Below are 13,143 nucleotides of genomic sequence, written 5' to 3'. Positions count from 1 at the left end.
GCTTCCATAAATACGAGCCCGACCCTGCATTTTTTTTGAACTCTGTTCTTCGCGCACCGTTTTTATTGGTACTCATTTTGTCATAACGCCGCGCGCGCGGCATCGCCGAATACGTGAACGAAGCAACAAGAGATCTCTGTAAAGTCCAGACAGATGCTTCAGCGAAACACAACATTTTCTACGTCATTCTCGCTCATTCTCTCGTAGAAATTGATGGCTCGCGGGAAATACCGATCGACTCGATACGAAGGGGGGAGCGTCAGAGGCAAAACGATAAATTCATGCGTAAATAAAAACGCTGTAAATGTAGGGAGTAACGCGATGCCCCGCAATGCGTCACCTCCGACGTTCGAAGTAGACGGTTTACGGGGAAGGAAGAGAGAGATGAAAAAGCAAGCGCGAGAGGAAATAATAAAGAGGGAGCAGAACAGATGAGAAGCGCACAATATGTTTGGACCGACGAATAATCGAATTAAAATGCATGCGTTTCCATCGACATAAGCCCAGCCGCAGCTATATGCGTACGAAACTCCGCTAGGATTTGTCGCTTTTCGCGTAAATATTGATTCGTTCGCGCCAGAATAACTTAATACCTCGAAAAAAAAAGAAAAGACAAAACAAAACAAAACCCCGTTTAGACGAATCATAAATTAGGAAAAACGCACCGGCGAAGCTCCGATAAATATTCAAATGTTTATAAAAAACGTTTGTATTGGAAAAATGTTCGCTCAGAGCTCACACCGGCTGACCTACAAGCTCATATATTTGTACTCCAGTATCCATAAACATGTATGAAAACACTAAAAACAGTGCGTGGGGAAAAACGCTCCGGAGAGATATTATGTGACCATGGCATGAAATCCCCCGACACACGCATTCATACATCGATTTCCCATAAGGTATATACACGTCGCAAGAGCGATAATAACGTATTTCATGGCTCTGGTACGGACTATATGCGCTCTGTTATTGACCCCGGATCGACCTCCCTCCATCTACAACTTGATATATCTGCGTTTAATATGAGAATTCTCTCGTGAACGAGCCCGAGAGTTTGTCGCTCGTTTTCCTCGATATTCCCCCCTGCCCCTGCCTCCACTTCCCTACGCCGACGCTGCCTTGTTCCTCTTCTCGTTTACCATCCTTCTATACGGCACATATCTTCGGGCGATTGTCCATAGACGCGAGACCTATAACTTATTAATAGGCGAGCGGTCTGATTTCAAGCGGACGGCAACCCTTTCTCACTCGCCAATTAATTAATTCAACCGGGCTTAATCAGCCGTTGCTACTACGGCTTATTAATGAAGCCACGCGTACGGGAAGAGTTTGCTGCTAAACCACACAGGGAATTCGTACAAGGGCTGATTAAAACAGAAGGGAATTGACTTTGGAAACTTATCGAGCCGACGGACTAGCTTCCCTCGATTTCAGGACACACGCGCTCGTGTCTCAGGATTCTGACGATCTTTCATGCAGTTATTACATTTTTCCTTGTTTTTTTTTTATGTTACTTTGATTGAATCGAGACGAATGTCGGATACAATGGGTCAATGATGTAAGCTTTTCATTTAGAATCGAAGAATGTTTAAGTCGATTCAGCGCTACATCAATTTTCTAGGCTGCACACACGCCTCCCATTACGGTGCGCCTTTTTTCTCTATTTCTCTTAGCCGATCCCCCGCGCCCCCAATCTCACCGACACTCTTTCTCTACCTCTGTCGCTCTCTTTCTCGTGATTTATGTAGCACGAACGTACGAGACAAGACTATTATGGATGGCGCTTGCTTTCTTTCACTCTCTCTCTCTCTCTCTCTTTCTATCTCGTGGGCGTACGGCAAAGAATTCGTTGCCGAAGCTTCAGCGAGATTCCAAATCGATCGTAGCGCTCCCCATGCTCGCGCAAATGCGACAACTTTGATCGATTCTCTTTCTTTTTTATCCTCGTTACGTACCCTTTTCACTGATAGTAAACTTCGATGAATGAGAACGCGGGAGCGGGGTTGCGGGCGAAAATGAAAAGTTTTGGTTCGCCGTGTTTGGCCGGTCGATGGAAATTCGGCTTGGAAAATGAATCGTGTGGTTAGAGAAAAAAACAGTTTACGTAGAAGACGCGCCCGGTCCGAGAAAAGAGTGAAAGTCTAAAAAGTCATTACTCTTGTGGAGCAATTAAGAAAGACAGAAAATGCGGAAGCAGGCTGCAACAAAAATCGCTAAAATAAAGCACCATCTAAGCGTGCGTGTACGAGAAGGAGAGAGAGAGAGAGGAAAAAAAGCGTGACGAGTCTCCGGCACGAAGTTCGATTAATCCAAGTTCGCGAGTATTCCAGGAGGGTGAAAAGCGGTCCAACGAAAAGTGGAGAAACACAAAAGCGGAAGAAGCACAGAGAGAGAGAGAGAGAGAGAGAGCAAAGAATGAACAAAGGAGGGAGAGGGATTGACGGAGAGTGATACGGGGGCGGAGGAGGTGCACGGACTTGGGTTTTCCCTCGTTGAGCCCCGGCGAAAATAGATAAGGAAATACCGCTGCGGGCCCCGCCGGGAAACTTTGTTACCCCGATACGCCGCACTCTCTCTCTCTTTCTCTCTCTCTCTCCGTTGGCATATATACTTTCCTCATGATTTATGTAGAAAGAGAAAAAGACGCACGGTGCAAAGGAACGGAGGAGGGAGTGGTTGGCGGTGAGCGAGTGCGCGCAGCATCCCAAAGACCTTAGCAGTGATGCTGTGTGTCGTCATCTAACTCGTGAATAAAAGAGGAAGAAACGGGAAGAAAGAGAAAGACAGAAAGAGCGGAGGGGATATCGGGCGGTGCATTTGCGAGCGAGACGAACGAGCGTTTTTTTCGCAATTGATTGTCCTTCGTGTCTATCACCTTTCTTGGAACTTTTCATTGATTTTTCGCACAAAAATTTTCCAACAATACGCTATCGAAATAATATTACTACAATGAAAACCAACTTCGTGGTTAATTAGAGAATATGGTGGGGATAATAAAACTGCTCGAAATCATAAAATTTTACACTCGAATTTGTTGAAGTAAAATAAAAGTTTTCTTTCTTTATGGTCTCTGTCGGTTTGCAGATATGCAAAATCAAAATTTTTCAGAGGGATCTTTTCTTGTTACAAGACCGAAAGAAGGACACGACGGCGAAAGAAAATCTCAACGTGTAAGCAATTCAGATAATAGCTCGGACGACGTTATCAGCGAACCGATCTGATCGAGCGAAAAACACGGTCGACTAAGCCTCTTAAGCCTCACTTTTATCGCCTTATTCTTTCGGGTCTTTCGAAAAAAAGGCCACTTATACATCAAATCTTCTTCTTTTTTATCTTTCTTTTTTCTCTTTGACGTACTTTTTTCTCTCTGAAGCTACGGGAAATACTACGAAGAGCAGAGCACAGCCGTATACTTGTGCAGAGATTGTTTTACTTTCAAAAGAGAAACCCCGCGTGAAACACGATTTTTCCGGTAACTTGCCCGAACCATCCGTAAAAAAAGTAAGCGTTTTATGTAAATCGGCAATTTTCGTAGCAGGCAAACTCTCCTTCTCGTAAAAGCAACGTTCCCCCTTTTTTCTGACCAACGACAAAAGCGTTTCTTATCATTTTTTTTTCATCACAATCCCAAAGAAAATCCACCAGCAGACGCACCTTACGAGCCTCGTACACTTTGCTCGATTGCAACTCTCCCACAGGCTTCTGCGAATATGGGTGTGCCTGAAGGACAATTAAAATTCCATTAATCATAAGGAGAGAAACCATGAATCGTGTAGGAACGATGAAAATCTTTGAGCCCTGTACATGTTTCATCAGAGCCAAAAGAAACAAAGAAAAGTCGACGTTCGTTGACGTATGTATAGGTACATCGACACGCGATCGAAGCGTTTTCGTTGTTCCCCGTGCGTGCGCCTGCGGTTCGTAAAACTCACGCGATATCTTCGCCTCCCTTGACATCGGCACGGTCGCGATCGAATAAAACATGGAGAAAGAGGCGAGTATAAGTCACGTGCGTCTCACCCCGGCGAGAGCCATAAACCTGATGGTGCTGTTTTTGGTGACATTAACGAAACAACAAAAAATCTTATCATCGATTAATCTAATAACCTTTCTATTCTCACGTCTTATTCTGTCGCTCCGATTCTTTCGATCCATTTGAATATGTAAGAGCAAGAGTCTCTCGGTCAGAGTAACTTTGACGTGCTGTCAAACTCCGAAAAAATTGAACAAATTTTTGTAGCTTGAGGAAAAAGCTTCACACACGTCAACTAGCTTTTATTTGAAAACGATTTTTCCGTTATCCGTTCTCGTGTGATATTTCTTTCCGAAAAACTGTGATTTTAAATTTGTATTTTTCTGTCTTTTGATACAAAAAAAATTGACGCTGCCCGCCTTTCTCTGTACACCAGCGACGTTAAAAACATTTATCGGATAACCCGTGAAGCGTAGGTTAATAGAAAAAAAAAAAGAAAAAAAAAACAAGAAAAAGCTAGACACCGTTGTGACGATGAATCTGAAATATATCATCATTACTGAAATGTTATTTATCCGAATCTGCGGATACATACGTACATGTACGTATGGGTTTATCATTCACCTATAGATGCCTTAATACACGAGGATCACGCGAACCTTCGAGCTAACTGATTGAGGAGCAAGACGAGCCACCGATTAATCTCGCACACCTTTCCCCGGTTTGGATTCACCAAACAACGGGCACACTACGGAGAGACCAGCACCATTATCCACGTGGTGTAGATCAACGCGGGCGTGCACATTTACATTAGACCCTCAAACTAACGCGGTAACTCTACGCGCCCAGCCTGCCGCACGGCCCCCTTTCTATTAGTAAATTCAAACTCACGCATATCACGTGCGTCGAACATATCACGCGATGTCTCGACGCATATTTCCATTATCGAACGGTGATAATTCAATTCCTCGGCTTATAACGCTCGCGATAATAATATACACAAGGAATAAGGATCCTGATGCGGACGAAAGTGGGTACGATTCGTTCTATAAAACGAATAATTCCCAAAAAGTAATGCGACGGAATTTCCGTGTGTGTGTAATTTGAATTCGGAATGAAAAAAGTTATTAAGATTCTGGACAAAGAGAAATCGTGAATGCGCTTGCAAAAGCACGAAAATTTGGTCCACGCTGTTGAGCCAAGGTCGCTCCGCTTTTCGTATTTTTTTTTTTTTTTATGTCATTCTCTTTATGTTTTTTATTTAATACTTTTTTTTCTCATTCGTCAGCATCATTATTCGTACAGCTGAATGCGCTTGCGTTTATTCTCTTCGTATCTCATAATCATTTTCAGCCTCTCTGTGTATACTTCATTTCCGGTTTTCCATCTTTGTTTTTGCCCACAAGAGTTTTCATCGAAGATGTGCATGATGATAACACATTGAAATTCAATGTATATATACAATAATATTAGAGCTGTCCCCTGGATCCTCGTAATTAAAATTCTGCTTCATTAAAACGTATAGAAAAAGTTTCGGATCTCGACTCTTCCAAAGCTTATATCCGGAGCTCTCGTTCTCTTTCTGTCTCTCAATGCATGTTCGTTTTTTTTAAAATCGACCCAGAACCTTTGAGAACTCAGAGAAATAACATTTTCTTTTCATAACACACACACACACACACATACACACACGCCCATCAATCTCGTATCCATTTTAATTCAGTTTGGAATCTCCTATATTTTCGCAATCAGGATCCGCCATTATTGTGCGCTGATCCACACACTTTTTTGTTTCCTTCGCATCCGTGCATGCCTGTGTCCGTCGCTGCGATGCGGATAAAGGGATAAGAGAGCGCCAGCGGAGAACTCTCCGAACGGGAAATTCGCCTTTATTTTATCGGCATTCGATTTTTAGTCTCTTTTTTGTCCGATCCCTGGCTAATTTCTGTGGAGCGATCGCGCGCAGGAGTTGGACGCGGATGATCGAGGTGTCTCTCGGGGGTCTGGAAATTTTAATGCACTTTTCGTGTACATACGCTCTCGTCGGTACGAAGAAACGGGCATAATTCACCGAGCGTTAATTCGTACAAAACTGCGAAGGAATTAAGCGGCGAGCGTGAACGCACAATATTTTCATAATTCCGTCACTTTTGTTACCGCGGGGAAAGCGAAACGAGGGAAAAAGCCGAGCACGCTTCCCGACCGACCAAATCTATTATCCCGAGGCGCGTGTTTCGTGGCGGCGTTCGAGATGAATGGTGATGCTCGCAGCAACGTGAAAACGAGAAGAACGCGGGTCAGCGAGTTTTCGAGTTTGATGCATCATACATGATGGCGAGATAAAAATTACGAAAAAAGGCAAAACGGAGAGACGCGCCGAGAGACAAGTAGGGCAAGCCGGACGCGTAGAGTGACGAAAAAATACGAGCGTGACAAATGTGCGCCGGTGCCGAGACGGAAAAGAGCGACGCGAGTCGCTCCGAGCCGCAAACTTGTCTTTCGGCTTTGACAATGCGTCGCTCCTCGCGACGTCTCCTCCCAATTCTCATGGAGATGTCGGAGCCGGGGTGGAAAAAAGGATTTGGCAAAAGGGGTGGCAAACAAGGGGTTGGAAATGAGGTCCCCTCGTCGCCGAGGGAGCGGCCATTATGCAAATACGCATAATCCTTCCATTGATAAGCGAACTCGCCAATTCGCTGCGGTTCTCCATTCCATCGGTTATTTCTAACCCCCAACTTTTTATACAACCTTTCGAGATCGAGGATACATGCGAGAGCACAGCGAATCGCGAATTTCTTATGAAATAAAACGCGAAACGTAGTGGAGGCGCGTTATAAAAATCGAGGGTGAACTGCGGTTATTGGGTTTAAAAAATGTCTGGAAAAATAAAAGTACATATGCTTGCGAGGAGTAAAAAAATAAACTCGATATTTTTAATGAGGGAGCAACGAGCTTGTTTGAACGGACGCTGAAAACGAATTGCGAATGCAACCGGTACACACAGAAAATACCTTTGTATATATGTTTATACGCGTAGCCTGCTATCTCGATATATTGGCATGAATAGTTCGATGACGCGAATCGAGATTAGGGAGAAAGGAGGATGAAAGAGGCTGAGCGCAGACTAAGAGAGTACGCAGACAGACGAGGATCACGATGATAAACACGCAGCGAGGAATAGTTAGAAAGCATCGGCCGCGAGCGGGGAATTAATCTCGTAATCGACATACGTCCACCAGCAGTCCGGTCTGAAAGATCAAAGCTCAAATTCCATTAACTCGCTTCCTTTCGAAAGCATCTATTTTTACTCATACCATGACGATAAGGTTGAATTGACGGGAGTCTCCCGATGTTTCCAAACCCATGAATCTTTCACGGTACGAAGAGCCACACGAGTACCGACCGTTGACCAAAAATCAATGAAGACGCTTCCGTAAGAGCCCGATCACGATTTTCAATTTTATGGCTACTCCGCATCGAGCGTTGCGAATGGCTGAGCCGAATCGATGAAAAATCGATTCGACCGATTGTGTAAACCTGCTCGAGAGCGCACGCACCTGTTAAATTAACTCTCCAATTACGGAAGAGTGTTTATTCTCTGTGAGAGCGGAGCGTGCATTAATCCTTTCAATTTATTGTCGAGAAGTTTCAAACTCGAAAATACGAAGACAGAGAGAGAGAGAGAGAGAGAGAAAAGTAAATTTCCGAAACGCGAGCACCTGCGCGATGAATGCTGATTACTTTCGAAAGTGTACATGACACGACCCCGTAAAATTATATTCTCTCTTCGTTCATTTCTATTCGTATATATATATATAAAGACGTTTGTACCCGCTGAAAGGTTGGACGGTAGTATCCCGCGATGTGCTAAATGCCCTTGTAAGTATATGGAAATTCGGTGAGCGTGCGAGTTTCACCAGAGAGACGAAATAGCCCAAGGGAGCGCGCCAAAAGAGTGAGTTTTCATCTCCAAGAGATACGCTTGTTGCGTAACAACGTCCAATTTGCCCGAAGAGTAATAAAGGACGCGGCTAATCCGCGTGAAGAGATGGACCAATTCACCGTTGCTCCAGGAAACTCCGCGTCTATAGTTTCGGGGCCCAGCAGCGAGTATCGCTTACCACAAACCAGAGATAATTCGGCTTAACGTTACTCCCTCCCCCTTTTCATTTTCCCACGATAAATAGTATTTCGTGGAGTAGCCTCTCAACCTCGAAAATGCATGAAACATCGTCGCAAACTGTTAACGTATTATGGATTCACAGCAAATGTTTATTCTCATTGTTTCAGGAATCGAGGAGGAGGAGGGACAGTGAAAGCCATCAAATGGTAAGGAATCAGATTATATACTCGTGCGAAAGGGGTTGAAATTTAACGCCCCTTTTGTTTTCCGCGTGTCGCATAATAACAGGCCTCACAAGGAGGAAGAACGCTCCACTCATTCGTAACGTTCTTATATGCACAGAGACTCTCTGCTTGTCTCGTATCTCACTTGCCCTCCTTTTGGCTCCGGTCTTTCTTCAGTCATTCTCTTCCCGCCGCGCGGTGTCTTGCATGAAATACACTATCCTGTGTCGGGAGCTTTAGTGTACAAGTCGCAGAGTTGTAGGAGAGAATGAGAGAAAGAGGAAGAGAGAGAGAGAGAGAGGGCCGAGAGAAAGGCGGTGGGGAAGTTGGAGAGACGACGAATTCGAGATGCTCAGAGAAAGCGTGGATTCTGTGAGAGCCGGCCCGAGATGTGTGCCCTGCTAACTCGTCGCCCTATACCCGTGTGAGTTAAGAGCCCGAGCTCGGGCTGCGTAATCCGGAAAGCTCATCGTGTAATTTCCCATAAGACTACGGAGTCTTACTATGTCTGTGTGTACGTCTATTCCACGGGCAAGAGAAGGGTGGCGAGGGCGAAGCTTGCAGCATCGGCTCGCTTCACCTCGTCAAAACTTTGCGCACTGAGATACAGAGAAGATCTCCTATATCTTCGGGATACTTTCCGAGTATGGGTTTGTTCATACATAGGAACGTGACCCGTACGAAGGAAAAGCTTACCTCGTGCATACTCGCTCTTTTACTGCGCGGCGTATATGAGCGTATACATACGTGACTAGCTTCGCCGGCGGCTCGCGAGCCGCGTTATATTGTTGCAAAATCTGAATTTCGCAACGTTGAAGTTCTGCTTTTCGAAAATTGTATCTCTGCCGCGTTGCTGAAACGGGGGCGATATGTTTGTGGGATTTTCGAATAATCAAGCTTCGGACCGCGGGGCGCGATCATGTGCAAAGAAATATTCTTTCGTGTTATTCCCACGATAATTCTAAAGTGATAATAACAAGCATCGAAATTTTATATAGGAAAACTTTGTGTTTGATAATTTGTATAACTTCTGAAAAGCTGGTTCGATCGAAAAAGGGGAGGCGCTACTTCATATACCATTTTTCATATCTCGAAATATCATTCGAAACTCGAGTTTATGGTATTGATCTCCTGTGGCGAGACACGATGTATACATATGAACGGATATTTCCCTCATAAAAAGCAGAGATTCCCTCGGCCGAATACATTTCGATAATTCGAAGCTCCCAGGACCTCGACGGGGTCCGAGCAGATGGTTTTTTTCTTCTACTTTATCGTCGGAACCCGTTGCTCGACGATGAAACGTTGAATAACTTAAAAAATTACCGGACGCAGCTATATACGTCGAGGACATAAAATTTTGAAATGAGCAGATAGGAAGTAAAAAAGATGGCGGGGGCGATAGCGAGAGCGAGGGACATTCCTCTTAACGTAACGAGAAGTTTGTCCAGCTCGCGCGGACGCATGTATAAAATACGTATCCATTATACGTTCCTCATTCCCATTTTAGTGAATTGAAAATATCGTCCCTCGAGACATCCGACGAGCCCTCGATTCCGTACACCTTCGTGTACGCACGCTCCTCTTGGGCGCGTCCGGCACCAATCTTGTCCCTCTCGCGCGCGCGCGCGCTATCTCTTGCCAGCGTATAAAGGAAAATTAATAATGGCGTGTATGCTAATTAAATATTCCCTACACGGTAGCGTTTATTATCCGAAGGTGAGGATGACACGCACGCGATATTATGTCCTCCGGTGTCGCGCGTATGTACCGCGTGGACGCGAGCACACACCTGTATTTTACTATTCGGCTTATTTCCCACCGCGGTTATTTCGATATCGCGCATTATCATCGCGTTTCGGAATGGCGATGCGGTTATTAAAAATCATTTTCCAGTCATCGTGATCCTCCGTTTCCCAAGCGTTTCGTTGTCCCCTGCGAATTCGCTATCTTCGAGACCTCCGCAAGCTTTTAAATATTGAAAAAATGCGTTCGGCTGTGGCAGTAAAAGGCTCAGAAAGCCCGTGGAACAGACTCGATAAATTAGCGCGTTGTTTACCGCTCCGAAGTAGTCTCCATCGCCCGAACATACTTATCGCAACTTAAAACCCGAGTCCAAATGCGTTTCTATCGAAACGTGACGACCAGCGCGAGTGGGCGCACGTAACCAAGTTAACACGCACATATAGAGTAGCGCCTCGTTAGGACCGGGACGTTGCAAAGCGCGTTTATCGTTGTTTCCCTACAAGCCCGCATCGGGGAACGCCGTAAGTCGCGCCGATACGGGTGTGTACTCGTATCACGAGGTTTCGTACATATATATATATAGTTGCGAAGGGAGAGCGAGAGCGTAGTGTAGTGAGAAATATCGCAGGGAGCTGCTGAGTGAAAGTGGAGCCGAAGTTGCCACGAGTGGGGAATTAAGCTCGGGGGTGCGCGCGATAATTATACACGTTAATTTCGATTTGGTTAGAGCGGGCGTTTTCGGAGGAAGAGGAATCATCGTAGATGCCGTAGACCACGGAATGAGGGCGATGGAAATGAATGGGTCTCGTCTGCTTCGCGTACCAAAGAGACAAAACGGAACGGCGGGGGAGGAGGGCAAATGAGGGAATACCCTCCGAAAATTCAACGTGTGTTTGGCGCTCCGGCGGTGGCCGGGCGGCGAAGGGTTTTGGATGGGAGAATCCGGCGAGTGGATTTTCGCATACGCGATCAATTACCCGAGCGTAATTATGTGCGCGTCGCCTTTGAAATTTTCATTGTTGCCAGGCGCGCGAGGGCGCGCGCACTCTCCGCGATGCGATGCAGTGTCTCATCGGTGTGCAACGAAATTCCTCTTCCCTCTCCGCCTCTGTCTGCTGTGTAACGATGAGAGCGTGGTCTTTCTCGTGTATAGATATTAAACTATACGAGCCTGTGCTTTCTGATGCTGGAAGCTCTGATATAACCCGACAGCACTTCGCTCCGGCTAACGTGCACTCAACTACTTAATAATCCACCAGTCAGCCAACCACTATGCACCCATTACGCTTTCTATCCTCGTGGGGCTCCGACGCGCGTTTGTTTCTCCCCATATGACCTCCCCCTCGCGCACCTTGCCATTCTTTTTCGACCGAAACACGCATTTTAACACGGTGCAATTAATCTCTCCTATTTTTCACTCCGAAATCATGAAATTTATCTAAACACCACGGCGCTACTATGCGCTCCCTTTAAAACGCCGGATTTACATGATTCGAAGAGACGTTCGAAGTATATATGACTGGGTGAGAAGAGAGAAAACGAAAAGCGACTGAATTTAATGGCTTAAGGAATACGGCGCCACTGACTCAACTGCAATGAAACTCCATAGGCAATTCGCATTTTTTCTGAAATTATAACAGAATCGCCTTATCTTTAGGATATTTTTTTGAAACAGTTTATATAACTATATCTAAAAAAATGGATGTAGGTCAGTTTCGAAATGGCGTGAGCCGAATGGGGCGCGCTCCCCTCTTTTTTTCGGTCACGATAATGAGACCGCGGCCAAAGCTGGCGGAGAAGAGATACACGTTTTCTTATATATACGTGGTGCGCGGACGCAGGGATGGTTTTGCACATCGCCCGACCTTCTCTCTCAGGACGCCGAGGTAATTTCCTTGTACGATTAGAGAGTCGCCCCGGAGGCGCAGCGTACGAAGGCGGAGCAACTACGAGATGAGATTGGAGATTAAATTTAGAGGGGGGGGGGGGGGTGGTACGGTGCGTTTGAAAGCCAAGATCGAGCGAGAAATTTCAAGAGATATACGTATCCTCGCGTTTATTCACTTTTTTCATTGCTCGTTTAACTCGGATGTTGTTCGTTTTGCAGCGAAGATATATATTCCCGAGGTTAAATTGTGGATCCTAGTCTTTGTCGAGGGAACGAATTTGACGCTTGAATTAACGGCGTAACGAATATAAATAAGGAAGGATCAACAAGGGGGGAGGCACAATTTGAGGAAAATCCTCGTTCACTTTATCTAATAACTCGTGTTTAATGATAAAACGGATGAGGGATACTGCAGCTCGAGGTGCAGAATGGGGGCGAGGGAGAGAAAGAGAGAGAGAGAGAGAGAGAAAGAGACAGGGCCCCGTTGAGAGTTATCTCTCATGATATTATTCGTGATTTCGGGCGTTCCTATCTCGGAGAATTTTATCGTCGAAGGTAGAGAAACAGAAGGTAAAGCAAATCTCAAAACGAGGAATCTTCCGGCAGGCAGTGTATGCACACCCAATAGGTATATTTGCTTGCGCACACATGAATGGATATGTGTGGGTGTGTGTATATGAAGGAATAGAAGACGGGGAATAGGTAAGGCGCGCCGTGCCGCGCCGGATGGTGGCCACAATTTATTCCCGTGTTTGACTTGCCAAGTCGCGAAACGTCGAGAACGACCTCGGAGTCGCAACCGTTTCCCTTACATATACAAGAAAGCTTTTCCACCCTTATTCCTGCTGGATACGCTTCGCTCATCGCCCCTCCCTGCCTCCCTCTCTTTCCCTTCTTTCCCTTGCGATACACGATAATCCACCATCAGGCCTATATTTACTCGTGAGATGCGCCCCGAGCGTGTTTCTCGCCGCACAGAAGTATAGCGAGGGGGGAAAACGAAAGGCTGGTAGAAAGACGCATGTCGAAACGGCCCGGGGGAAACAATGGATAAGAAAGAGACGAAGATAGAGCTGCACGTATTCGCAGGGTCTCGTAAACATGGCGATATATATCGGGAAGAACCGGCTAGCCAAACATTCGAATTTTCTCTCTTCCGTTTTCTCTTTGCGCTCCGAAAAAGAAAGAG

At 45.7% G+C, this 13,143-nt stretch overlaps 1 protein-coding gene across 1 annotated transcript in view; it reads left to right on the top strand.

The window, feature by feature from the left end:
* The window catches only part of LOC122409132 (insulin-like growth factor-binding protein complex acid labile subunit), a 97,137-nt gene that overhangs the window by 73,457 nt on the left and 10,537 nt on the right, over positions 1 to 13,143 (top strand). The window contains exon 4 of the mRNA XM_043416440.1: positions 8,264 to 8,302. Within this exon, the coding sequence (XP_043272375.1) occupies positions 8,264 to 8,302 (39 nt within the window). The remainder of the gene's footprint in view (positions 1 to 8,263; positions 8,303 to 13,143) is intronic.

The sequence above is a fragment of the Venturia canescens genome, chromosome 4 (assembly GCF_019457755.1).
Source record: "Venturia canescens isolate UGA chromosome 4, ASM1945775v1, whole genome shotgun sequence".
NCBI lineage: Eukaryota > Metazoa > Arthropoda > Insecta > Hymenoptera > Ichneumonidae > Venturia > Venturia canescens.
This window is presented reverse-complemented; position numbering and strand designations above follow the sequence as displayed.